General features: G+C 45.3%; 2 protein-coding genes across 4 annotated transcripts in view; one reads left to right on the forward strand and one right to left on the reverse strand.

Annotated features, from left to right (window-relative positions):
• The window catches only part of WRN (WRN RecQ like helicase), a 212,458-nt gene extending 199,429 nt beyond the window's left edge, over nt 1-13,029 (reverse strand). Inside the window, exons 1-2 of one of the 2 annotated variants that reach the window (XM_077476232.1) lie at nt 12,827-13,029; nt 2,744-2,849 (exon numbers count right to left, since the gene is read on the reverse strand). In XM_077476232.1, coding sequence (XP_077332358.1) covers nt 2,744-2,824 — 81 coding nt within the window. In that variant the 5' untranslated portion in view covers nt 2,825-2,849; nt 12,827-13,029. The remainder of the gene's footprint in view (nt 1-2,743; nt 2,850-12,826) is intronic. The other variant, XM_077476231.1, reaches the window with a different exon arrangement.
• A 47-nt stretch (nt 13,030-13,076) lies between these two features.
• The window catches only part of PURG (purine rich element binding protein G), a 36,224-nt gene continuing 21,849 nt past the window's right edge, over nt 13,077-27,451 (forward strand). For both annotated transcript variants that reach the window (XM_077476233.1, XM_077476234.1), the window contains exon 1: nt 13,077-13,243. The gene's annotated coding sequence lies outside the window, so the exon portion shown is untranslated. The remainder of the gene's footprint in view (nt 13,244-27,451) is intronic.

Here is a 27,451-nt window from a genome sequence, read left to right on the forward strand (position 1 = left end):
ACGACCGCGCAGTTGTCATTTAAAGTAATGCAATGCCTTATCGCAAAAAATGGCCCGGTCATTAAGGGGATAAAACCTTCTAGGGCTGAAGTGGTTTAAAAAAAAAAAAAAAAAAAAAAAACCTGCATATACTATCAAACATTAAATGGAAACAAAAAAAAAAAATGTATTAAGAAAAGCAGCTTAGTAGATGCCCCCTACTTATTCTTATGTAGTAGTGCAGTGTTCATTTGAACATCAAATCTAGATTTTTAATCATAGTCTTGACTAAAAAAAACATTTTAGTTTTGGTCATATTTTAATCCTCTGAATTGTTTTCATATTATTCATATTTTAATAGCCTAAAATAGCATTAATTTAGTCAACAAAACAATTTTCCTGGAAGAAGTTAACTGCCATATAGCCTATAATGTAGCTGCTGGATAAAAAGTGAAAGGTTATACAATAAAATGTCACTCAAGCAAGGGCCGAGTCTGTTGGCGGTGCTGTTATACCAGATGGTGGCACTGAGCAACAGGTAAGTAATAAGGTAAATGCAATGTAATCTCCTAAGGCTGCTGCTGAAATAAATGTCCTGGCAAGAGGTTCACTTTACCAAATTCCTCTCCTTGGATTTATGTTTATACACTTCATCCCAACAGATGAGAGTTTGCCAGGAAGACAGGAGGGATGCGTCATAAGAGGGCCAATGAGAGCTGCAGAGCTGGAGCTGTGTGTCTGCGTAAATCCAGGAAGTGAACAGGCAGCAGATTCAGTTAAAATGGCTGCAGACAGACTCAGTGGAGGGATATTTCTGCAGCATATTTGGCAAGCACAGAATCACAGTATATATAAAATAATATGCAAAGTGGTGGTGTAATGAAGAGAATAAACATAGATTTAACCACTTGCCGCCCGCCCTATAGGGAATTGACGGCGGCAAAGTGGTTTCATAATCCTAACCGGACGTCATATGACGTGATTAGGATTATGAGCCGCTGCGCGCCCCCGGGGGCGCGCATCGCGGCGATCGTTGTTGCGGGGTGTCAGTCTGACACCCGGCAACTACGATCTCGGTAAAGAGTCTCCGACGGAGACTCTTTACCATGTGATCAGCCGTGTCCAATCACGGCTGATCACAGTGTAAATGGGAAGAGCCGGTGATCGGCTTTCCCTCACTCGCGTCTGTCAGACGCGAGTAGAGGAGAGGCGATCGGCTGCTCCTCTGACGGGGGGGGGTCTGTGCTGATCGATTATCAGCACAGCCCCCCCGAGGATGCCCACACTGGACCACCAGGGACACCACTAGACCACCAGGGAAAAGGTAATAAAATCCATAATCCTCCCTAGACCACCAGGGATGCCAGTCAGCACAATGGGTGCCAATCAGTGCCCATAATGGATGCCAATCAGTGCCCACAATGGGCATCACTGATTGGCATGCATTATTGTTTGGCACTGATTGGCATCCATTACTATAACACCGATGCCGCCTATGAGTGCCCACCTGTGCCGCCTATGAGTGCCCACCTGTGCCGCCTATGAGTGCCCACCTGTGCCGCCTATCCGTGCCCACCTGTGCCGCCTATCCATGCCCACCTGTGCCGCCTATCCATGCCCATCCGTGCCGCCCATCCGTGCCAGCTATCAGTGCCAATTTGTGCCACCTATCAGTGTCCGTCCGTGTTGCCCATCCGTGTCGCCCATCCGTGTCGCCCATCAGTGCCGCCTATCAGTGCCGCCTATCAGTGCCACTTCATTGGTGCCACATTGGTGCCCATCAGTGCCACCTTATCAGTGCCCATCAGTGTAGCCCCATCAGTGCCCATCAGTGAAGGAGAAAACTTACTTATTTACAAAGTTTTGAAACTGAAACAAAAAAAACATTTTTTTTTTCAAAATTTTCGGTATTTTTTTATTTGTAGCGCATAAAATAAAAACCGTAGAGGTGATCAAATACCACCAAAAGAAAGCTCTATTTGTGGGAAAAAAATGATAAAAATTTCATTTGGGTACAGTGTAGCATGACCGCGCAATTGTCATTCAAAGTGCGACAGCGCTGAAAGCTCAAAATTGGTCTGGGCAGGAAGGTGTTTAAGTGCCCTGTATTGAAGTGGTTAAAAAGAATAAATTCTTTATTAGAAAAATGGGGTATATTATTGGATGATAGTTAAAATATGAGCTCAGGTGGGGGCATACCCATGCCAAATACAGAGAGTAACAAACATGAAGATTATACATAACATTGCATAATGTCCGTTTATTCTCTTCATTACTTTACAATTGCTGCCTTAAAACCCCCTGGGTGGGGGATCCTTTCACATTTTTTGTCTATATTGGGTGTGCAGCACCAATACCTCTCCATATATGTGTCTTCCCCATGTCATATGCAAAGTGGTTGGAGGGAAGCTTCAGAATGGCAAAGATGTTTTTATTACAAATTATGTGAGCCGACTGCAGTTCCTCTTTAAAAATGACAATGATGCCTTCACAATAGTGGCTTAATAAATATTCCTATCTATGGGCCGTTAGGCGACATGGGCTTATGGGGCAGTACAGAAATCAAGGAGCAAGGGACTCATGTTTCACACAATGGATTGTGGTACAATATCTGCCACCTTCTGGTATGTACTGGTACCTGCCTATTTGAAAACATATTTTTTTTCCATAAACTATATTGAAGAAAATATGACATATAGAAATTCATATCATTTTGTGACTAAAAATGCCTCAAAAAAAGAATTGTGAATGAATTCCCACTTGCCTTTTTCACTTTACTAGGGCCACTTTCATCCTTGTCAGACATCCAGCTGGGAAGCTTTCTTGGGTCTCCGCTCATTTTCATAGAAACACAAAAGTAAAAGCAACACCTGCAAAAATAAGGTTTATGAAACACAAAAGTGGCATTAAACCCAAAACCAAAAATGTATTATATTGCAGCTCACCGACTATTAAAGCGGTAGTAAACCACAACAAAAAACCCCAAAAATTCTTTCCTCTAGAAAAACCTACCTCAAAATGAAGCCCTCCAGCAGCACACTGTCACCGCTGACAGGGCTTCCATCTTTGCCTGTACTTTCTTCCAGGTTCCTGTGCTCTGCTCATTCTAATGGCCAAGCCACAATGATTTCACTCCTGCACATGCAGGTGGGAGCTACACCTGTGGCACAGCACTCTCAATGGATGGTATGCCACCCATTGACAGCAGTGCACATGCGCCATGACGTCACCAGCTGCTACTAAAGTAAGTATCTTCTAAGCTATGTACATTAAGGAAATATTTAATGTACCTGCAGGTAACCCCTTATTATAGGCTTAGGCCCCTTTCACACGGGGCTGTCCGTATTTAGCATCCGCTTGCTCAGTGGGGATCGCTCCATTGATCCCCGCTGAGCCTGCGGATGCAGGGACAGACCTGTCAGAGAGTCCGCTCTCCCCTATGGGGGGGGGGGGGAAATCAGATGATTACAGACCGCCTGTCCGTTTTCATCTGATCCGATCTGCCAGACGGATGGAAAATAGGGTTTCCATCCATCTGGATTTTGCAGAGCGGATCGGATGTCAGCAGACATGTCACCATGTCACAGCCCTATGGAGCGACCGTTCAGATCCGCCTAAAAAAAACTGACAGGCGGATCTGAACGGTCCGCACATGTGAAAAGGGGCCTTATCTGTAGGTATAAATCAATAAAAAGGCCTTAATCACCGCTTTAACCCCTTCACACCAACTTTATGCAAATATGCAGTCCCACTGGACTGGGCTTTTTTCCCTGGGACCGCATATTTGCGCATCTCCCTTTGTGCTGAGAGCGCGCCACATGGCACACTCCCAGCACAGAGACCGGGGTCTCATCAAGAGCCCCGTTCTAATGATCAGAACCCAGAACGTCCGATTCCGGGTCACCTGATCCCTGTATCTTTTTTATAATAAGTAAAACAATTAAAAAAAAAAAATACCTATATCAAAGTTTGATGTAGGTCAGCCCCAGGGTTAGTGTTTGGGTCAAGGTCAGAGTCAAAAGGTCAGGACTTTTTTAAAAGGTTTTTTTTTTATTTTTTTTTATTTTTTTTATTAGTATCAGTGTATTTTAGGTAGGATAAAACAAAACAAAAAAAAAATGTGCACTATTGTTTCTGGGCTGTACTATGGGTACAAACAACAACTAAGCATACACATAATGTTGTATTGCTGCAATTGTCAGGAGCAGGTGAATTTATTTTGGGTTATTTGGGTGGTAGGGTTTGGAAGTAGCAAGAAATATAGTCACCAAAAAAATATATATATATTTTTGGCCACTTTTTCTTTGATAACTAAAAAATAAATAAATAAAAAACCAATGATATCCATTACCATTTACCACCAAATGAAAACCCAATTTGTCCTGAAAAAAATAAAGGGTTATTCCACCGGGATGCACAAAGTAGTTGTGATGATGTCAAAGTTGCAAAATTGGGCTTAGGCATTCAAATTTGTTTTACCCTTAGGCACCAAGGAGTTGATTGTGTTTTTTAGGATTTTGTTTCCCCTATATTTTCCCCTGGTGATCTGGCTAGTAACACACCTCTTGTATTAGAGCACATGAAGCACCTTTGGGCAGTAGCAATGTCAGGTCTGGGAGAGGAAAGCGTTGGATGTACTACCGTAGCAGCTCTAGATACACTAACAAACTCCAGCTCACACTGCAGTTACAGTAAAAGTTGTTCTTTCTTTTGGAATAAAGGTTCTACATGAATAAATAAAATCTGATTATTGTAAGCACCCCTGTCAGAGGTAAATCATTTGTCTCAACGCTCCAATTCCTCCTGCAATTCTCCTGCAGATGTAGCACTGACTGATGTACTGGCTGGATCACCAGAAGAAAAGAAAAAAGATAAAAAAAAAAAAAAAGCCTAAAATGAATGCAGCCATCACATCTAAGAATGAATAAGGTACAATAGAATAAGTTAGAGGGATTTCACTGTGAAAAAAAAATATTAAAAGCCAGCAGCTACAAATACTGCAGCTGCTGACTATTAATAAATGGACACTCACCTGTCCCAGGATCCAGCGATGCCGGCAGCCGAGGCCGATCGATCGCTCAGCTCTTGGCTGCTACCGCCACCATTCTAGGTGAGGGAATCAGGAAGTGAAGCGTTGTGGCTTCATTTCCCGGTTCCCTACTGCGCATGCGCGAGTCCTGCAGCACAATAGGAATTGTCCGCGCTGTCTCTGGGACCCGTGTGTGTCCCAGCAGACAGCGTGCAGGGACAGGAAGAGGCATAGACTCCCGTAGGAGTCTATGCCCGGAAGTGGGTGCAAATAGCTGTCTTAGACGGAAGATGTTGCCATTCCATAGTTGTATTTTGGATTGAATGTTGTTCCTTTCCCAGTGTATAGAACTGAATTCCAAATGTAGCCAGTTGACAATTCGCAAAGCATGAAGGATTTTACACCAAATCGTGTTCTCTTGGGTGCAATGTATTGTAATGCAATGTATTGTAACCAGCTGATGTAGGCCATTCGAATTCTCTCTCTGGCACATAGCTCCATTGGAAATTCTTTCAAATCATTTAAGATACTTCCCAAATGTTCTTGGGTTTTGGTGCAGGATGAGTAGATTCATCAAATTCTTCATTGTTTTCGAAGTGTAAATATTTCATTATCAGGAAAAATCTGTACTCTGACATGACCATGCTGAAGAATGGAGTGGTAAGTAATTTGTTAGTTGTCCAATACCACTTCTACAGGGAGTTTCCCCACCACTCCCTGAAGTATTTTTAGGCCCAGAAATTTACAAATGTCAGTTTTGGTCATCACTGGTTCCCACTTTCTGCTTCTTGGAAACTTCCGATGCGTAGTAGTGAATTGTCGCTCTTGGTACCTGTTTGTCTCAGTAACAGAAATAGTTGTAAGTATTCCAAGGGGTTGTCATCTTCAATGTCTGCTTTCATACCAGGTGCTCCAGTAAATGGGAATCTTGGGGGGCTCTGCGTGATCTGTACCATAGTCATTAGAACACCAAGTCCGCACATCACTGAGCTCACGCGCAGAACCGTCGCTGTCGTCACTTTCAGTGTTTGATGATGAATTTTCTCCATGAATCACTATAACTCAATTCTGCAAGTGATTCTAATTCACTATCGCTGTTTTCTACCTGGTCCAAAACCGCTTTTGACCTAAAGGGAGGCTTTTTAGATGCCATGGACGCTGGGAAAAGCGCTGGGGACAAACTGAGGTGAAATGATTTGATACAGTAATGTAATCCTATAAGATTACAATGTATTGTGTGTGTGTGTGTGTGTGTGTGTGTGTGTGTGTGTGTGTGTGTGTTATGATTTGTACTTTTTGAAATTGTCACCTGTTCCGCCCCTATGCATCGCAATTGCTCACAGTTAACGGATCCCAGAACACAAAGAGCACTGGGAGGAGGATCCAGCCAGGGGACACAGCAGGAGTACATCATGGAATGCTGGGGACGAGTTAAGTACCTGGATACTGCGATGCAATCCCGAGTGTGGCTCGGGGTTATCGCTATTGGTACTGAAAATTGACCCCGAGCCACACTCGGGAATACCGCCAGGGAGGTTAAATCAGTATTACTATTTATTGTTAGAAAAACCCAAAACATTATACAATTTTTTTTTTTTTGCAGAAACCCTAGGTTCTAAAATGGCAATTGTTGACATTTTTTATGTCACACAGTATTGAGCAGCGGTTTTGCAAATGCAATTTTTTGGGGAAAAAAACAACACACATTAATGAATTTAAAAAACACAATATTTTTTCCCGCAATTTTTTGGGAAAATGTGAAAAAGCATAAATAGATACACAACGTCACACTTTAAAATTGCTCATGGATGGCAACAAACTACGGTATTTAAAAATCTCCATAGGCGACGCTTTAAATGCCTTTGGTCATCTGTTTAGAGTTAGAGTAAGGATGAGCTCCGGCGCGTTCGCATAGCCCATGTGCAGAGCCCGCCAGGAAGTCGGCACTGCGCTAATCACAGGCAGCGAGACATTTCCCGGTCTCTACAGCCACGCATCAGGACAATGTCTCACTGCCTGTGATTAGTGCAGCTCAGTGCCGACTTCCCAGTGGGCTCTGCATGTGGGCTATGCGAACACGCCGGAGCTCATCCTTATTACAGAAGAGGTCTAACGTTAGATTTCTTTCTATCAACCCAACATTTGTGGTAGCACCTCACCTGTGTGGTGCAAACACCGTTTACATATGCGTACGTAACTTACGTATGCGCTCGCTTCTGCACGCTAGCACAAAGGGATGGGGCGCTTAAAAAAAATGTATTTTCTTATTTATTGAACTTTTTATATTTACACTGTCCCTCTAATTTTTTTTATTCACTTTTTTTCCTATTACAAGGAATGTAAATAGAAATAAGGATGAGAGGTCCTCTTTATGGAGAGATCTGGTGCCAAAAAGACCCTAAATTTCTTTTGTACCTTTAAAAGCAAACTATATATATATATATATATATATATATATATATATACACATACACATATACATATACACACACACCGTATTTATATTCGGTTCCACTGAGTCCGTCAGCTCACCGGGAGATTTCTCCGTTGATCTCCTCTGAGCCAGCAGATGACAGGTCCCTCTCTGCTTGGGGAGGGGCTTGTCAAGCACTGCTGCTTTCTATGGAGAGATCGGATGAAAACGGAAAGCATGTCCGTTTTCATCTGATCGCGATGGATCTGAACATAGGGCCATCCGTCTGCTTTTATCGGATCGGACTGGGTCGCATGTCAGCGGACATGTCACCGCTGACATCCATCGCTCCATAGACTAGCATGGAGCGCCCGTTCAGGTCCGTCGTCAAAACTGACAGGCAGACCTGAATGGTCCGACAGTGTGAAAGGGGTCTAAGTCCTCAAGTCGTCCTGAGTTGCTGGACATAAGAGATGCCATAGAAGTAAACAAGAGCCGTCTTAATGCACACTACTGAAGTTGCTCCGACTACTTCAAGGCGATTTCTAGGCAACTTGTACCCATAGATTTCAATGGACGTTGCCTCCAATTCGGATCTTCATCTACCCTGTTTCCCCGAAAATAAGACCTAGCGTGATTGTCGGTGATGGCTGCAATATAAGCCCTACCCCCCAAATAAGCCCTACTCTGAAAATAAGACCTACAATGACTTTAACTATGGCTTATTGGGCGGGTAGAGCTTATATTGCAGCCATCACTGACAATCACACTAGGTCTTATTTTTGGGGAAACATGGTATATTGAAGCAACTTTACAGGAAAAAGAATATAATTTACCCAGGTACTTCCCATGTTTACCCAAGTAACCCCCTCCCTTCCACAAACCTGATTATTCTGTGATTGGCCATAGCCAAAGTCGCCTGTCCTGGAGGCAACTTTAAGTTGCGTTGTAAGTCAGGTTACCCCTGTGTGAACCGGCACTCAGTGTACTCTCCTCCAACGATCATATTTGTCCCGACACACCTCCCTGCACTCCCTCCCTTTACTGGGAAACTCAATGTGCTGCTGCTTCTCCTCCCCCCAGCTCTTATGCAGCTGAGAACAGAGGGAATGTGATCAATTATAAAAAATAAAAAAAAAGTAATTATGTTGGTTTTGTTTTTTTATAGATCTATACAAAAATGTTTTGCCTTTTATTTCTACTTTAAACTGAATAGGTTGTTTTACAAGGTGGCTGTTTACAATCACTTTAATTGAACAAGCGGATTGGTTTCTATGCAGAGCTGCGCCAGATTTTACACTCTCCGGGTTCAGTAAATCTCCCCCCACAGTAGATGATGGATAGGGATGAGCTCAGGCTTGTTCGCATGGTCTACGTGCAGAACCCACCAGGAAGTCGGCGCAGCGCTAATCACAGGCAGCGAGACATTGCCCGATCTCTGCAGCCGCACATTGGGGCAATGTCTCACCGTCTGTGATTAGCGCTGCGCCGACTTCCTGGCGGGCTCTGCACGTGGTCCACACAAACACACCTGAGCTCTTTCTTAAAGTGGTGTTGCCATCAAAAAATAAAAAATTGTTTAACCAGTTGCCGACCGCCGCACGCCGATGTACGTCGGTACAATGGCACGGGCAGGCATAAGGACATACATGTACGTCCCTTGCCTCCCGCGGGTCGGGCCCGGTGCCTGCGGCGGTCGGTATTCGTACGGGAGCGATCCCGGACGAGGGGACGGCCATTCATTCATGGCCACCCCCTCGCGATCGCTCCCGACGAATAGAAATCCCCGGTGACATCACTTCCTCTCCTGTAATGTAAACACAGGAGAGGAAGTGATGTATTCTCTCCTCCGTGTCGGTATTTTTCGTTCCGACACGGAGGAGAGCGGATCAGTAAGTTGCACCAACACTCACACACACAGTAGAACATGCCAGGCACACTCACACCCCCCCTTTACCCCCCGATCACCCCCCCCAATTACCCCTGCCCCCCAGTCACAGTGACACCAATGTCATTTTTTTTTTTTTTTTTTTTTTTTTTGCATTGGTGTCATTTGTGACTGTAATAACTGTTAGGGCAGTTAGAGTTAGCCCCCTTTAGTTCTAATGTACCCCCCTAACCCCCCCAATAAAGGTTTAACCCCGTGATCACCCCCCGTCGCCAGTGTCACTAAGGCTGGGTTCACATTGCAGCGGTTTATGAGAACGAATGTGATTCGCACCGCACTGCAGTGCAAATCACATCCGATCTCTGTGCGATTCGAGTTCAGCCATTCGCCGCACCCGCCACACCCGCCGCACCCGCCGCAAATTCGCACGGGACCCTTTTTTTGGCCCGCAGCAGAATCGGATCGCATGGGTGTTCACACCATGCGATCCGAGTTTGCAGATCGCACTGCGATATGCGAACTGATCTGGGGGTGTCAGTAACATTTCACTGACACTCCCAGCAGTTCGCATAGGGCAGTGTGAACTGCCGCCGGGAGGCATGCGATGCGGGAACCCGCCGCGGATTCGCGGCGTTTCCGCATCGCTCCAGTGTGAACCCAGCCTAATAAGCGATCATTTTTCTGATCGCCGTATTAGTGTCACAGGTGACGCTAGTTAGGCAGGTAGGTATTTAGGTTCGCCGCAGCTTTTTATAGCGCCAGGGACCCCCATATACTACCGCATAAAGCCCCCTGATTGCCCCCTAGTTAACCCTTTCACCAGTGATCACCATATAACTGTTACAGGTGACGCTGGTTGGTTAGTTATTTTTTTATAGTTTCAGGGCACCTGCCATTTATTACCTAATAAAGGTTTAACCCCCTGATCACCCGGCGGGTGTCATTTGTGACTAATAACTGTTAGGGCAGTTAGGGTTAGCCCCCTTTAGTTCTAAGGTACCCCCCTAACCCCCCCAATAAAGGTTTAACCCCGTGATCACCCCCCGTCGCCAGTGTCACTAAGGCTGGGTTCACATTGCAGCGGTTTATGAGAACGGATGTGATTCGCACCGCACTGCAGTGCAAATCACATCCGATCTCTGTGCGATTCGAGTTCAGCCATTCGCCGCACCCGCCGCACCCGCCGCAAATTCGCACGGGACCCTTTTTTTGGCCCGCAGCAGAATCGGATCGCATGGGTGTTCACACCATGCGATCCGAGTTTGCAGATCGCACTGCGATATGCGAACTGATCTGGGGGTGTCAGTAACATTTCACTGACACTCCCAGCAGTTCGCATAGGGCAGTGTGAACTGCCGCCGGGAGGCATGCGATGCGGGAACCCGCCGCGCATTCGTGGCGTTCCCGCATCGCTCCAGTGTGAACCCAGCCTAATAAGCGATCGTTTTTCTGATCGCTGTATTAGTGTCACAGGTGACGCTAGTTAGGCAGGTAGGTATTTAGGTTCGCTGCAGCTTTTTATAGCGCCAGGGACCCCCATATACTACCGCATAAAGCACCCTAATTGCCCCCTAGTTAACCCTTTCACCAGTGATCACCATATAACTGTTACAGGTGACGCTGGTTGGTTAGTTATTTTTTTATAGTTTCAGGGCACCCGCCATTTATTACCTAGTCTCACTAGTGTACCCCTAAATTTAGGGGTGTCTACTTTCCAAAATGGGGTCATTTGGGGGGGGTTTGTGCCATCTTGGCATTTTATGGCCTTCAAAACTGTAACGCCCTTAGAAAGCCTGAAGGCGGTGCTTGGTTTTCGGGGCCCCGTACGCGGCTAGGCTCCCAAAAAGTCCCACATATGTGGTATCCCCATACTCAGGAGAAGCAGCAGAATTTATTTTGGGGTGTCATTTCACATATGCCCATGGCATGCGTGAGCAATATATCATTTAGTGACAACTTTGTGAAAAAAAAAAAAAAAAAAAAAAAGTTTGTAATTTTCCCGCAACTTGTGGCAAAATATAAAATATTCCATGGACTCAACATGCCTCTCAGCAAATAGCTTGGGGTGTCTACTTTCTAAAATGGGGTCATTTGTGGGGGTTTTGTGCCATCTTGGCATTTTATGGCCTTCAAAACTGTAATAGGTAGTGAGGAGTGAAATCAAAAAATTACGCCCTTAGAAAGCCTGAAGGCGGTGCTTGGTTTTCGGGGCCCCGTACGCGGCTAGGCTCCCAAAAAGTCCCACATATGTGGTATCCCCGTACTCAGGAGAAGCAGCAGAATTTATTTTGGGGTGTCATTTCACATACGCCCATAGCATGTGTGAGCAATATATCATTTAGTGACAACTTTGTGTAAAAAAAAAAAAAAATTTTTTTTTTTGTCATTATTCAATCGCTTGAGGCAAAAAAATAAAATATTCAATGGGCTCAACATGCCTCTTATCAATTTCCTTAGGGGGTCTACTTTCCAAAATGGGGTCATTTGGGGGGGTTTTGTACTGCCCTGCCATTTTAGCACCTCAAGAAATGAGATAGGCAGTCGTAAACTAAAAGCTGCGTAAATTCCAGAAAACGTACCTTAGTTTGTAGATGTGACAACTTTTGCGCAAACCAATAAATATACAATTATTGACTTTTTTTTTACCAAAGACATGTGGCTGAATACATTTTGGCCTAAATTTATGACTAAAATTGAGTTTATTGGATTTTTCTAATAACAAAAAGTAGAAAATATCATTTTTTTTCAAAATTTGCGGTCTTTTTACGTTTATATCGCAAAAAATAAAAATCGCAGAGGCAATCAAATACCATCAAAAGAAAGCTCTATTTGTGGGAAGAAAAGGACGCAAATTTTGTTTGGGTACAACATTGCATGACCGCGCAATTACCAGTTAAAGCAGCGCAGTGCCAAAGTGTAAAAAGACCTCTGGTCATTTACCAGCAAAATGGTCCGGTCTGAAAGTGGTTAAAATTCTTAAATAATTGGAAAAAAAAAAAGATTTTTACTCACCTCTAAATGCCTGTTGCTAGGGGGTCCCTCATAGTCTGCCTTTTTCCTTGCCCGGGCTGGTGACATCACTTCCCCTCGCGCCGCACAGTCATCTGGGACCTGTCACGTGTCCCAGATGACTGTGCGGCGTATCACGGCGCCTCTCGCGTATGCGCAGTGAGTGCCCGGCTGTGAAGCCACAGCCTGGTGCCCACAGTATGAATGACCGCGCCACAAGCGGAGCAGGGAACGAGGGGGGGGGCTTCGTTCCCCCACATCGCTGGACCCTGGGACAGGTAAGTGTCCGATTATTAAAAGTCTGCAGCTGTAGACTTTTATTTTTTAGGGGGCACCCCCACTTTAATGATGGATATATGCATTGTTGCAGTCAATGCATTCTGTATGATATGAGCTCAGTTTGCTCCCTCCAGTCTATTCTGTAGTGGGAGAACCCGCTCACCCCTAGGGCTCTATTCTTCCCACACATGGGAGGACAGGTGAGACCGCACAGAAAAGTTTTACTTACTTGCCAAACGTCACTGTACGTCTAATAGAACTTTCCAGGAAGATGGGGAGAACAGCCGGGCATACTAAGCCCCCCAACAACACATATCACACACACACACACACTGAACCCTCACAGCCAGGCACGTTCAGTCGGCGCGCCGTCACCCGCTCAGCTGAAGCTGACAAGAGACAACTCTTCCGCCCGCACTCTACTCGGCCTTGTGATTGGTCCAAGCCGTGTCCCCCACAATCCCGTCCGAGAGTGTAGACAGCTTCCGCCCTGTCAGGCTTGTCTCCAGGACCTTGCCGCTCCGTGCTGGTGACGTCATTCTGCGCCAACGCGCAGATGGAGAAATCATTCCTGGACTGCCATGAAAACAGGAGGAGCGCAGGTGTCCAGGCTGAACCAAGGAGCGGGGAGGCCTGCAATGTAACAGTGAGTAAGAGGCCTCTCCTGCTGTGGACGGCTGCAATGCATACAAGCTTGTGACAGGACAGACATGGTGCAGGGACCTGTCACCCTCCCCCCCTCCCCAGCCTTGTCTGTAGCTCTCTGCTATCCTCATAGGGAAAGCTGCAAGGTCAGGAAAAGGATGGCTGCTACATTTACTGGCCTCCCTTTACCCTGTGCACGACACTGCCCATGGATGCATGCCCTCCTATGCCTTCTACACCTTGAAATGGGCTGCTATAGAATTCATCACACATGTATCCTGCCCATCTCTCTAGGATTTCAGTGCAGAGGGTAAATCCTAGGCTTCATCTGCCCATCCATGTACTGCTACAAGCGCGGCGTTCGATTGCACAGTGCTTTTTTTTTTTTTTTTTTTTTGTTCTATTTTTAGCATGCACTTGCAAACTTGTACCGTGCATTTACCCTGAGTAAGCAGATGAGATGTCGTAAGCCAGAGAGATGATTGCTGTTGTACCGTACGAGTATGCCCCCCCTTTCTGTAAAGGTAGATGTCAACCCAACCAATAAAATCTCTTAAAAGCGCTAACATCTTTTTTTTTAATGAACAGCTTTCATTAAAATAGTAGCTGGCGATCCTGCCATAAATGTGTTGTTGCAGGGTGACAACATGCTGTCCCTGTCTACCAGTGACTCTCTTGCGTTGTCACCTTGTTACATTCACTACAATTGGCCATACACAGGAAGCCGGACTTAAGCGATAATCACTGGAGCTAGTGCTAGTATACAGGAAGAGGCTGCAGGAAATTCATCAGATATATATATATATATATAAAAAAAATTAAAACCGCTCTTTCTAAAAATAAATGTAATTTTATGTTTCATACACACACCGCTTTAGTAAACACTGAACAGTAGAAGAAATAAACCCTTTAGAGCAGATGTACACCTTCCTTTTCTGTACAGCCAAGGAAGCTGCCATCTTAGCCCCTGTTTGATCTGCAGTAAGGATGAGCTCAGGTGTGTCCGCATGCTCCACGTGCAGAACCCACCAGGAAGGCAGTGAGACATTGCCCCGATGCGTGGCTGCAGAGATCGGGCAATGTCTCACTGCCTGTGATCAGCGCTGCGCCGACTTTCTGGTGGGCTCTGTACATGGAGTATGCTGACATGCCTGAGCTCATCCCTAATCTGCAGTTGCCTTGGTGCTGCACATGTTATCCACAGGGGTGGACTCAGGTGTGTTTAGATCCCAGTCTGAACCCATCTGAGCAAGCTAACCAGGTAGCTGTCACTGCACTGGGCCAATCATCAGAGTCCAAGACATTTTCGCCCTTAGGTACGCATATGCATGGCCATTGTATGTGTGTGGCTGCAGGAAATGCCCCGATAACAGTCCCAGTACAGTGACAGATTCCTGACAGGCCTGTTCACGTGGGTTCGAACTAGTTTCTGAACTTGCCTAAGCTCATCACCGCTGATCAGCTATGACCCCAGCCATCTGATGGTTTCACAGATCAGTTAAAGTGGAAGTAAACCCTCCTATCGCTTTCAGCAACGGAAGCTGCCATTTTTGACCCCGTTTAATCTTCAGCTGCCATGTTGCTGCACATGTGATCAGTTATGACACCAGCCATTGGATGGTTTGACTGAGAGCACAACCAATGTGCAGTTGGCATTCCCGGCGTGCCAGGAATGAAACTGTTAAATTGATAGGTTTACTTCCACTTTAAGAGCTATCATAAACATAATAACTGAAACATTTATCTTTTACGGCATACCTTAAAGCAGAACTTTACTTGGAACAACTTGATAAAAAAGAATGTTTTATAGCAAGAAACATGCCTTCCACATTAATAATTATGCTATAAAAAGGAGTGCATGCTATAAATTGCCTCCAGCATTGCCACTGTTTCTTCTTGCTGGAGGCTGCCATTTTTCTGAAGCCCAGAGCCCCTTAACAGCGGAACTAAAGTCATCGATTTTAAAAAAGTTGCATAGAAATGGAAACTGTCGCATTTGATTGTGTCCTCAACCAAACTGTCAAACCATCAAATGGCTGGTTTCATAAGTGAACACGTGCACCACCATGGCAGTTGCAGATCAAGCAGAAGCAGCTTCTTTGGCTGTAAAGCATAGGAGGGTGTAATTCTGCTTTAAGGCTGTCAGCAGATCAGCCTCTACAAACTCAGCTGTGCCTAAAAACAGAGACCAATGGAGCATGTGCAGAGCAAGGTAAGATAGTGTGTTACGGGATATCACAGTATAGACGCCTATTTTTTAATGTATTCTTGCAAAAGGGGCCAACCTGAAGTGATCTGTCGGGATTACATTTTTTGACTAAAGTTCCACTTTAAAGTGAAAGTGTGGCTGCATTCACACCTGAGCATTTCAAAGTCGCACGCTGCGATTTTACAGTTCAGGTCACCAATATAAAAGGCAGGAAAAACGCCTGTAATCTGCGCCAAAGAAGCTCATGTTCTTTTTCTTTTTTCTTTTTTTTTTGAGCTTAAGGCGTTTTTCCAGCATTTTGCTTTCGGTGACAAAATGCTCAGATGTGAACAAGTGGCATTGAAATGAATGTGATTTTGCTTATTGGGCGTTTTTTAGGCGTTTTATGAGCTGAAAACGCTCATGTGTGAATGCAGCCTGAACCTTATCATTTTCATCCTAAGAAGCTGCTATCAGTTTGAACTGCAACTGCCATGGTGCTGCACATGTGATCAGTTATGACACCAGCCATTTGATAATATGACAGTTTAAAAAATGTGACAGTTCCATTCCTGGCATGGAACTGTTTTTTATTTTTATTTATTTTATTTATTTTTTTCAAAACTGTTAAATCAATGGGTTTAGTTCTGCATTAAATGTAACTGTTTTTGGAAAATTTAGTTCCACTTTAAGATTTTCACATGGATGCTCTGATCAGGTCCGCCTGTCAGTTTTTCAGGCTCACCTGATCGGATGCTCCATGCACCTCTGTGGAGCGGCCGGTGTCCGCCAATATCTGATCCTGTCCGTGAAATCCAGATGGATGGAAACCCTACTTTCTATTTTCTCCCATAGAGAACAGCGAGCTTTGACAGGCCCGTTTCCGCAAAGTGAGTCGAGGCTTACCTGTCATCCACCTGCTTAGCGGGGATCAGCGGGTCGATCCCTGGTGAGCAAAGCGGAGTCCGTACATGGATAAGCCCGTGTTATAGGACTCTTAGGGTTCTTTTACACCATACGTGCATGAAAACCGAGCAGATTTCACTTGCAGAGACAACAGTTTCACATCGGTTTTCATGCACGTGGACATCGCGTCAGTTATGTGCCCTATTCGCACCAATATTGATGTCATGTCCATTTTTTTTTTTTTCCCATACAGAATACTGCATACACATTTCAGATTCCTGCATAGAAAAAAATCCCCACAGTGTGGTGTGAACAGGGCACATACATTTTTTTTTTTTTTTTTTTTTTGAGCCCTTGCAGAATACATGCAGAAAAACTTGTGTCTGCACCATGGTGTGAACGAGGCCTTAAGCCTCATACACACTATCAGATTTTCTGCAGATTTATATTTTTTCCCTTCAGATTTACCAAACCCATGTAGTGCAAGGGCCTGCCTGATTGCATACACATTGAAACTCCTAAGGTTTGACCTCCTATTACAGTGATGGCGAACCTTGGCACCCCAGATGTTTTGGAACTACATTTCCCATGATGCTCAAGCACTCTGCAGTGCACTTGAGCATCATGGGAAATGTAGTTCCAAAACATGTGGAGTGCCAAGGTTCGCCATCACTGTCCTATTATATGGTTTTAGTAAATCTGAAGGGAAAAAAAACAGCAAAAAATCTGATAGTGTGTATGGGGCTTTAGTTGGGTGTCATGATTATCTAGGCACTAACATTTATTTATTTGGCTTTCCAGTACAATTGACAACACAGTAGGATGAAAAGATAGAAAAGTTTAGCTAAACGTTGTGGTTAAGACTTCCATTAGCAACACTATCATTTATTATAGTATTGGGCTTTCTAGGACCATGGATAGCACAGAAAATTGAAATATAAACTCTACTCAAGATTTGGGTGTCATGGTTAATAGACATCAGCTAATCTATATCATTTATTATTTGACTTTTCAGCACCAGAGACAGCACAGGTCCTTGAAAGATAAACTCTATTCAAGACTTAGTTTGGTGTCTCGGTTAATAAGTCTCAGCAATAGTAAAAATTATTTCAGTAGCAATAACAGTGCAGTCCTTGTGTTTTTTATTTATTTTTTAATCCCCTTATGTCATAGTTTATTACCTAGGTGTCCAGCCAGTAAGTCTCTTGTTTTTCAACTTTCTTTAGCAGACCAAACTGTCTAGTAAGGGTCCGTTCACACAGGGGCAACTCCGATCCGACTTCAGGTCGCCCCTAGTCACCTCAGGTCGGACAACATTTAAAAAGCAATGTAAGTGAATGAGAGCCATCTTAATGCACACTACTGAAGTCGCTCCGACTTCAGAAAAGGTTCCTGTACTACTTGAATCCGACTTGTAGGCGACCAGTACCCATTGATTTCAATGGAGGTCGCCTCCAAGTCGGATCTCCGTCTATACGGACACAACTGACAGAATTATCAGCTCTCAAGAGGGCACTCTACGCCAAATTTATGAAAAAAAATTTGGCGTGGGTTCCCCCTCCGAGAGCATACCAGGCCCTTAGGTCTGGTATGAATATTGAGGGGAACCCCCTACACCAAAAAAAAATGGCGTGGGGTCCCCCCCAGATCCATACCAGACCCTTATCCGAGCACGCTACCCGGCCGGCCAGGAAAGGGGGTGGGGACGAGCGTGCGCCCCCCCCCTCCTGAGCCGTACCAAGCCGCGTGCCCTCAACATGGGGGGGTGCCTTGGGGAAGGGGGGTGCGGCCCCCCACCCCAAAGCACCTTGTCCCCATGTTGATGAGGACAAGGGCCTCTTCCCGACAACCCTGGCCGTTTGGTTGTCGGGGTCTGCGGGCGGGGGGCTTATCGGAATCCGGGAGCCCTGGATACCGCCCCCCCACCCTATGTGAATGAGTATGGGGTACAATGTACCCCTACCCATTCACCTGTAAAATAAAGTACAAAAAAAACACAACACACAAGATAAAATAGTTTATTGCACAGCTCTGGGGGTCTTCCGTCTTCAGGGGTCTTCTCGCTGGACTCCTCTGCTATCTTCTTGTAGCTCTTTTACTAGCGGAGGAGCCCGGCTTTCTTCCTCGCCGCGGCCTCTTCTTCCGACTTCGGGGGTCTTGTCCCCCTCTTCGGTTCTTCTGCCGGGCCACCGCACCTTCTTATAGCTCTTTTACAGGCAGTGGCCCGGTCTTCTGTCGCCGCCGCCGCCTTCCGTTCTTCTTCTTCTTCTCCTTCTTCTCCTGGAGATGTTGACTCGACGCTCTCTCTGGCCGCAATGCCAGGGACGCGCTGCGCGGCGACTTATATAGGGACAAGGGGCGGGGTCGCCGGTTGATGTCACATGGTGTCACGATGTCACAGTCCCGGAGGATGCTGGGACTGTGACATTGTAAGGGGCGGGGTCATGTGACATCAACCGATGACCCCGCCCCTTGTCCCTATATAAGTTGCCGCGCAGCGCGTCCCTGGCATTGCGGCTGGAGAGCGTCGAGTCAACATCTCCAGGAGAAGAAGAACGGAAGGCGGTGGCGACAGAAGACCGGGCCACCGCCTGTAAAAGAGCTATAAGAAGGCGCGGTGGCCCGGCAGAAGAACCGAAGAGGGAGACAAGACCCCCGAAGTCGGAAGAAGAGGCAGCGGCGAGGAAGAAAGCCAGGCTCCTCCGCTAGTAAAAGAGCTACAAGAAGATAGCAGAGGAGTCCAGCGAGAAGACCCCCGAAGACGGAAGACCCCCGAAGCTGTGCAATAAACTATTTTATCTTGTGTGTTGTGTTTTTTTTTTTTTGTACTTTATTTTACAGGTGAATGGGTAGGGGTACATTGTACCCCATACTCATTCACATAGGGTGGGGGGCCGGTATCTGGCGGCCCCCTTATTAAAGGGGGCTCCCGGATTCCGATAAGCCCTCCGCCCGCAGACCCAGACAACCAATGGCCAGGGTTGTCGGGAAGAGGCCCTTGTCCTCATCAACATGGGGACAAGGTGCTTTGGACGCTCGTCCCCACCCCCTTTCCTGGCCGGCCGGGTAGCGTGCTCGGATAAGGGTCTGGTATGGATCTGGGGAGGACCCCACGCCATTTTTTCGGCGTAGGGGGTTCCCCTCAATATTCATACCAGACTTAAGGGCCTGGTATGCTCTCGGAGGGGGAACCCACGCCAAAAATTTGGCGTGGAGTTCCCTCTTGAGAGCTTATTCTCTGATTGGCCGCGGCAAAAGTCGCCTGGCCTGGGGCGACTTAAAGTCGTGTTGTAAGTAGCCCCAAGTCGTGTTCAGGTCGTGTCCAAGTTGCCTCCAAAAGTCGTGTTGAAAGTCGTGTTGCCCCTGTGTGAAGGGACCCTAAAGGTGACATTTACAGGGATGAGAAACAACCATTTACCACAGACAGGGATGCTTACAATGGTCAGCATATATGTATTTAGGTAAACACTTAATCCCAAAAAAGAAAAAACTATTGTAACTGCTTAACCACTTATGCCCCAGACCATTTGGCTGGCCAAAGACCAGAACGTTTTTTGCGATTCGCCACTGCGTCGCTTTAACTGACAATTGCGTAGTCGTGCGACGTGGCTCCCAAACAAAATTGATGTCCCTGTTTCCCAATAAAGAGAGCTTTCTTTTGGTACTATTTGATCACCTCTGCGTTTTTTTTATTTTTTGAGCTATAAACAAAAAAAGTGACAATTTTGAAAAAAACACAATTATTTGCTATAATAAATATCCCCAAAAAATATATAAAAAAAACTTTCTTTTTTCCTCAAGTTAGGCCAAAAAGTATTCTTCTACATATTTTTGGTAAAAAAATCGCAATAAGTGTTTGGTTTGGGCAAAAGTTATAGCGTCTACAAAATAGGGGATAGTTTTATGGCATTTTTATTAATATTTTTTTTTTTACTAGTAATGGCGGCGAGCTGCGATTTTTTTTTTTTTTTTTTTTTTTTTTTTTTTTTTTTTTTATCGTGACTGCGACATTATGGCAGACAGATCAAACACCTTTGGCACTATTTTGGGACCATTCACATTTATACAGTGATCAGTGCAATTAAAAATGCACCGATTACTGTGTGACTGGCAGTGAAGGGGTTAACCAGAAGGGGCGCTGCAGGGGTTAAGTGTGACCTAGGGAGTGATTCTAACTGTGGGGGGATGGGCTACGTGTTACATGACACTGATCAACACTTCCGATCACAGGGAGCTGTGATCAGTGTCCTGTCACTAGAAAGTATGGGCAAATGCTTGTTTACATCAGCATTTCCCTGTTCTTCCTCTCCGTGAGACAATCGTGGGTATGCCTGCAGACATAGGGTCCGCAGGACCCACGATCACACTCGCAGAGGGTGCGCACACACAGCCACAATGCCATGTCTTAAAGGGCAACATACAGGTACGTTAATATGCCTGTACGTGCCCTTCTGCCGGCGTATATCAGCATGAGCCCGGACGGCAAGGGGTTAATAAGTGTTAACTGGAGTTTGGCTTTAAATTGTTTGTCATGTATGTAAAGTCTACAGTGTGGGGAAAAAAGTATTTGATCCCCTCCTGATTTTGTACATTTGCTCACTGACAATGACATGACCAGTATTATTATTAGTAGGTTTATTTTAACAGTGAGAGACAAAATAACAACAAAAATATCCAGAAAAGCCCATTTTAAAATTGTTATATATTGATTTGCATTTTTAATGAGTGAAATAAGTATTTGACCCCTTCGTAAAACATGACTTGGTACTTGGTGGCAAAACTCTTGTTGGCAATCTCAGAATTCGGATGTTGTAGTTGGCCACCAGGTTTGCACACATCTCAGGAGGGATTTTGCCCCACTCCTCTTTGAGGTTTCTCTCCAAGTCATTAAGGTTTACAGGCTGACCTTTGGTGATTCAAACCCTCAGCTCCCTCCACATATTTTCTATAGGATTAAAGTCTGGAGACTGGCTAGGCCACTCCAGGAGCTTAATGTGCTTCTTGATCAGTCCCGCCGCGCTGTTGGCGATGCGGGACTGACACTGGCTCCTTATTTCACATTTTTTGGGAATGCTCCCTGATATGACCTCTTTGGAGGGAGGTGGGGTCGTTGGTGCTAGGGGTAACAGGGGTGTCCCTTCCATATGAGCCCTTAAACTGCTTGTTGGGCCTCCCTGTTCCAGGTTTATCTAAAAATACAAACTGGCTGATCTCCTATATCTTATTAGCTGCTAAGAGGCTCATTCCGCTATGCTGGTTGTCCGCTGCTCCCCCTCCTTGGCCGAGGTTTCTCCAACTGTTGTCCGAGATACGGAGAATGGAGTTTCTGACGGCCTCTGTGCACGATATAGTCCCTCAGTTTGACAAGATCTGGGAGCCCTGGGATCGGTCGGAATTTGGGACATCCCCCACCCGGTGACCCTCATTAACCACAACTGGTCGATGTAACACAGCCCACCTAGAGACTACCCTCCCACCCTCCTTCCTTGGTACTAGTTTAGGCTGCCCCCCCCCCCCCCCCCCCCCCGGTATCTCACCTTGCTACTCATAAGTCTGTTATTAATGTGTTTTTTTACTATGGCCTCCCAGCCCCACATCATAAGGTTTTTTTTTGCCTTTTTTATAAACTGTAAGTTGTTTACTCTCTCTGTTACAGCTATGCAGAACACCCATGTGTCCTGCATATGTGGACGTTACTCTCTAGACTTTATAGTCCAAAGTTTTGTTATTCTCTTTAATCATTCATCTCAATGATTGTTATAACGCTTCATTTCATTGTATTTGTCTTGAAAATTATTTAATAAAAATACAAAAAAAAATAAAAAAATGTGCTTCTTGAGCCATTCCGTTGTTGCCTTGGGCTTGTGTTTTGGGTCATTGTCATGCTGGAATACCCATCCACGACCCATTTTTAATGCCCTGGCTGAGGGAAGGAGGTTCTCGTACAAAATCAGCAGGGGATCATCAAATACTTTTTTCCCCTCACTGTATCAAAAATTTTTCTAATTCAACTAATCTCCCCTGATTGACGATTCAGCAGTTCAAAGGTGGCTATATTGCTACTCCAAGGATACAGTAGAGGACTGAATGTAGCCACCTTAAGACAAGAAGTGTGTTGCTGGCTGATCACCAGACAAAAATAAAGGAATGAAAGCCTGAAAAAAAAAATTTTTTATCTAGCCACCACATCCAATGATTGGTAAGCTACAATACATGAGTTTTTCTTTTTCTTGTGTTAACGCTGTGCCAAAACAGGCAAGACATGGCATGAATGATAACGGTCGCATTTGCTTCCAGTCGAACTATCAAGCCATCAAATGGCTCGTGTCCTAACCAAACGCATGTGCAACACCATGGTAACTGTTTTTTTTAGGCTTTTTAAAAGTGCTAATCTGGCCAGTAAGTCTTGTTATTTTTTTACTTCCTTTAACAGGACAGGCTGTTCAGCTAAAGTGGCAGTTAAAGGGTTGAGACAAACCATTTAAAACATATCTAAAGTAAAAAAAATAAATGTGAACAAGTGAGGTCCTTTTTGCAGAAAAGAGATACCATGTCGCTTCTGCAATAACATTTTCTTACGTGCCCATTCACAATCTGTAAAATGTACACTGAGCTGTGTGTGCACAGCTCCATTTACATTCTAGCACAGTGCCTGTGTGTTGGGATGACTGCACTCCTGCCCTCGCACGGGCGTGACATCATCTTGTGTGGGCCAATCAGGACTGCCAAAATTCTGCACCCAGAAGAAGCCATGGGACTTCTGTGCGTATTTATTAATTTTTATCGGCTGCCTGCACGCCAGTACACAAAGATAAAAGGCTCGTCATGCTGTACAGCAGTGGTCATCAACCCTGTCCTCGGGGCCCACTAACAGGCCAATTTTTATGTATTACCGTGGGGAGATGCAGGCTAGAATACTGAAATCACTGAGAAGCAAATGATATCACCTGGGATATATTTGAGTTATCTTGGAAACCTGGTCTGTTAGTGGGTCCTGAGGACAGGGTTAATGACCACTGCTATACAGGGCTTTGCACCTCCTGAATGAGCCCTGAATCTTGCCAAGAAACGTAAAACTTGATTTTAATGGTTCACAGCCCACACAGACTCCATAAGTAGACCCATAATAGTTTCCCTCATTCCTGCGATGCTCAGGATTTTTTTTTCCAGATAAACAATAGAAAGTTGTTTGAAAATGATGAATGTCAGTCTGATGCAATAGTCAAGAAGCTAGAAACAGAAACATTCTTTAGTTTAACTGTGTTCTATGTACAGCCTATCCAAGCAGAACGTTGGGTGAAAGGTCAGAAATGTTCTTCATGTGCTAATTTTATAGTTTAATATCATAAGCGTTTACAACTTGAGTGGCACAATTTGGTACGATTTTGATTTACCAATCACTATCCATTGTGCTGAAATAACACGTTTGAGAAGTGCATGTTTTCATTGACTGACACTGCTAGCGTTCACTGGTGATGGAGTAGCAATGGGCACAAAGTTTACCATGGGGGATTTAACCTTCTGTTCTCACCAATGGGTACTTAAATCCATTTGTGACTAAAAAAACAGGGTGGAGTGGGACTTTGATTATGCCTTGGTGCGGTTGAAATAACAATCTATACCACAGATTAAAAGTATAGAAAAACGTTATTCACCATCCATGAATGAAAACCTTAAAAACTAATTATCTGAAATAGATTACAGTTTTACTGTTTCCTTTGGTCCAGGGTGTGCAGATCCTGGTAAAGAGTATCAGAAATATTTCCTACGCGTTTCGCGAGTGACCCCCACTTCGTCAGGGCCTTTAAAATAGCACAAAAAATATATCTAAATATTATAATATTGAAAAGTAAAAGAAATACACTGCCAACAACATTTACAAAATAATGTTTAGTGAACATTGACATTAAAAATACAGTATATCAAAGCATTTTATATATCATAAAAGCATTGTGACATTATAGGGCGTTTGTATTATATATCATAAAAGCATTGTCATTATGGAGCGCTTGTAATTGCCTACTAATAAAGCTCCAATATATCAGCCTAGAGATTTAACTAAATCCGTGCAGCTACATAGTATTTTGTCTGATGTTAAGCTATGTCTCTTAGGGACGGTGCCTCTGTGGAGTTAAAAATTCTCCCACGGTTGCCTTCACCCCTACACATTAAATCCATTTGTGGTAGATTTCTTTCCATAAAGATATGATTTTATAGAAGAGGTCCAGCCCCCCAAAAAAAAATTAAGTCAGCAGCTACAAATACTGCAGCTGCTGACTTTTACTACGGTATATGGACACTTACCTGTCCAGGGAGCCTGTGATGTCGGCACTAGAGGTCGACCGATATGGGTTTTTCTCTGGCCGATGCCGATGCGATATTTAGAAATCATGGTGGCCGATAGCCGATATATGATGCCGATTTTTTTGGGCCGATATGTTAGGCCGATTTTATTTTATTTATTTATTTATTTTAATCCCCCCTAACACACCTTTCCCACTGGGGCGTTTTTCAGGTGCTTTTGGGCTAAAAATAGCGCCTGTAAAGTGCCTGCAAAATGGCTCCCCTGCAGTCTGTGTGAAAGACAGAGTGCTTTCACACTGAGGCGATGCGCTGGCAGGATCTTAAAAAAAAAAAAAAAAAAAAAAGTCCTGCAAGCAGCACGTTTGGAGTGGTGTATACCGCTCCTCCACCACTCCTGCCCATTGATATGAATGGGCACCACTGCCGAAGCGCATGCAATGTGATTTGGCAGCAGTGCTTCATGGGCGCATTTAACCTCTTCCTTGGCCGCTAGCTGGGTTATATGTGCCCCACTAGCAGCCAAATAGCACCGCTAAAATGATGGTAAAGAGCCGCTAAAACTTGCGTTTTACCATCAACGCCTGCCCGCTCCAGTGTGAAAGCAGCCTTCATAAGTGATACAGAAAATTTCTTACATTTAAACATTTATTAAACAAAACGAAACTCCAATCAGTTTACTTGTATGTATGATTTAGATAAAAAAAAAAAACCTGTATATTAAATAAAAACAGGTAGTCAAAACTTTTGGATGAAAAAAAAAAAAAAAAAAATGGGCTAACTTTACTGTTTTTATTTTATTTTTATTTTTTAAATAGTGTATTTTTCCCTAATCGTCTTTCAGGACAGCCACTATGAGAGATAGACTCCTCCTCTTCCTCTGGAAACACTGCGCCAGCCCATAAATTCTTACTTCCCCTGCCGGGCCTCAGTTATTAGTGTTTCCTCCGGCGGGGAGACACTGTGCAAGGAACTAGGCCGATCAGTCGGGGAGGCTGTGGCCATTTTGACGTTAAAGAGCCCGGTGGATAGAAGCAGGGGCTTCGTTTTAAAAAAGCCGGGTTCAAACCGTTCACAACCAACGTCCGCGTGTCGGACGGGACGAACGGTTTACTTACCTTCACCAGGTACTGCCACCCCTTCCGAGTCGAGCGCGGCTTCAGGTCGTGGGGAACTCCTATCGCGTCTACAGGGACGCAGCTGGCAAGCCGTTCGGATGATTTCCCTGTACGGGGGTACAGTCCGCCTCCTTTTTTTCTTGAACCGAGCGGGCCGAACGACGGGCGACGTCGTATCCGGCGGAAAACGAAGGCTTGACCTCGATCGACTTCCGGTTCCGGGTCGTGGAGCTGATAGGAGGGCCGGGCACCAGCTGGAGATGAGTTCAGAACGCGCGCAGGCAGCGTGGAACTCGGTGTTAAGCAGCCACCTGCAGTCATGTCGGAAGCCGAGGCTCAAACGACCGACTCTGTCTCCAGCATTCCTAAGGTAAGAGCGCCCTGGGGAGGGGTTCGCTTTATCTAGGATCCCCCCACCCCAATGTATGGTTCTATCATGGGTGGGGGGGCAGACCCCCTGGGTGGCCAGGGGGGAGGGGAGGCGCAGATCCCTTCGTTTTATAAAAAGGGTCTAGTGCACTCCCAGGGTTGTATCCCGAGCTTTTGATTGACTCTGTTTTTTCTGTTTTTTCTTTTTCCTTTCTTTTAGAAAGCTGCGGAAAAAACTAGGTCTACGCATGGCTCTAGAAGGAAGTGTGCCTCCTGTAGGGACATTTTAGGGGAATCTTGGACCAAGGTGTTGTGCAAAGGCTGTATTGACTCCCTTGTTAGGGAAAGGGAATCTGAACAGGAGTCAGGACTAGCAGCTTCAGTTAAAGAGCTCTCGTCCACCTTCTCTTCTTTTAGGTCCCTTTTTGAAAAATTCCAGCTTCCCACGGGTCCATCTCCCCAGGATACAACCCCACCTCTAGCACAGAGTTCTGCCCCGGTCCAACCCCCTAGTGTAGGGGGGACAGAGGTTGCAGGCCCTTCAGGGACAGATAGGGAACTTCCAGACAGTTCCTCTTCTGATTCCGAGGAGGGCTATCCTCTGCACCCCGCATTTTTACCAAGGTCCTGGCAGAAGCCATGGCCTTTCTTCGGCTCCAGGGGGTATGTGTAATTGCCTACCTGGACGACCTGCTTCTGTTTGCAGCATCCCCAGCTCAGTTGGTCAAGGATCTCAATCTAACCAAAAGGGTCCTTACAGACCTGGGGTGGCTTCTGAACTTGGAAAAATCCAGCCTGATCCCCTCACAACAGATCTCCTATCTAGGTTTTCTGTTGGACTCAACACTGTTGAGAGTTTTTCTGCCAAAAGAAAAGGTACAAAAACTGGACAGTGCGGTGGCCTCTCTTCAAAACAACCAGCTGGTTTCCATAAGGGTTCTGATGTCAGTACTAGGTCTCCTTACATCCACCCTTCCAGCAGTACAGTGGGCAGGGCTACACTTTCGTCCCCTACAAACCTTCATCCTAGGGGTGTGGGACCACAGTCAGGAGGCCCTAGACACCCTGGTACATATTCCCCTCCAGGTAAAAAGATCCCTCTGGTGGTGGAGGAAAGTGACAAATCTGTCGCAGGGTCGTCTGTGGCTCATCCCGGTTTCTCGGGTAGTAACCACAGATGCAAGTGGAAAAGGTTGGGGGGCACATCTGGGTTCCCTTCTAGCCCAGGGCACTTGGGAAGACGACGAGTTGACTCGATCGTCCAATTGGAAAGAATTGAGGGCAGTGGGACTAGCCCTCAGATTCTTCAAAAAGGAGCTTCAGGGTC

The sequence above is a fragment of the Lithobates pipiens genome, unplaced genomic scaffold (assembly GCF_037356315.1).
Source record: "Lithobates pipiens isolate NorthernLeopardFrog02 unplaced genomic scaffold, aLitPip1_a1.2 Scaffold_13, whole genome shotgun sequence".
NCBI lineage: Eukaryota > Metazoa > Chordata > Amphibia > Anura > Ranidae > Lithobates > Lithobates pipiens.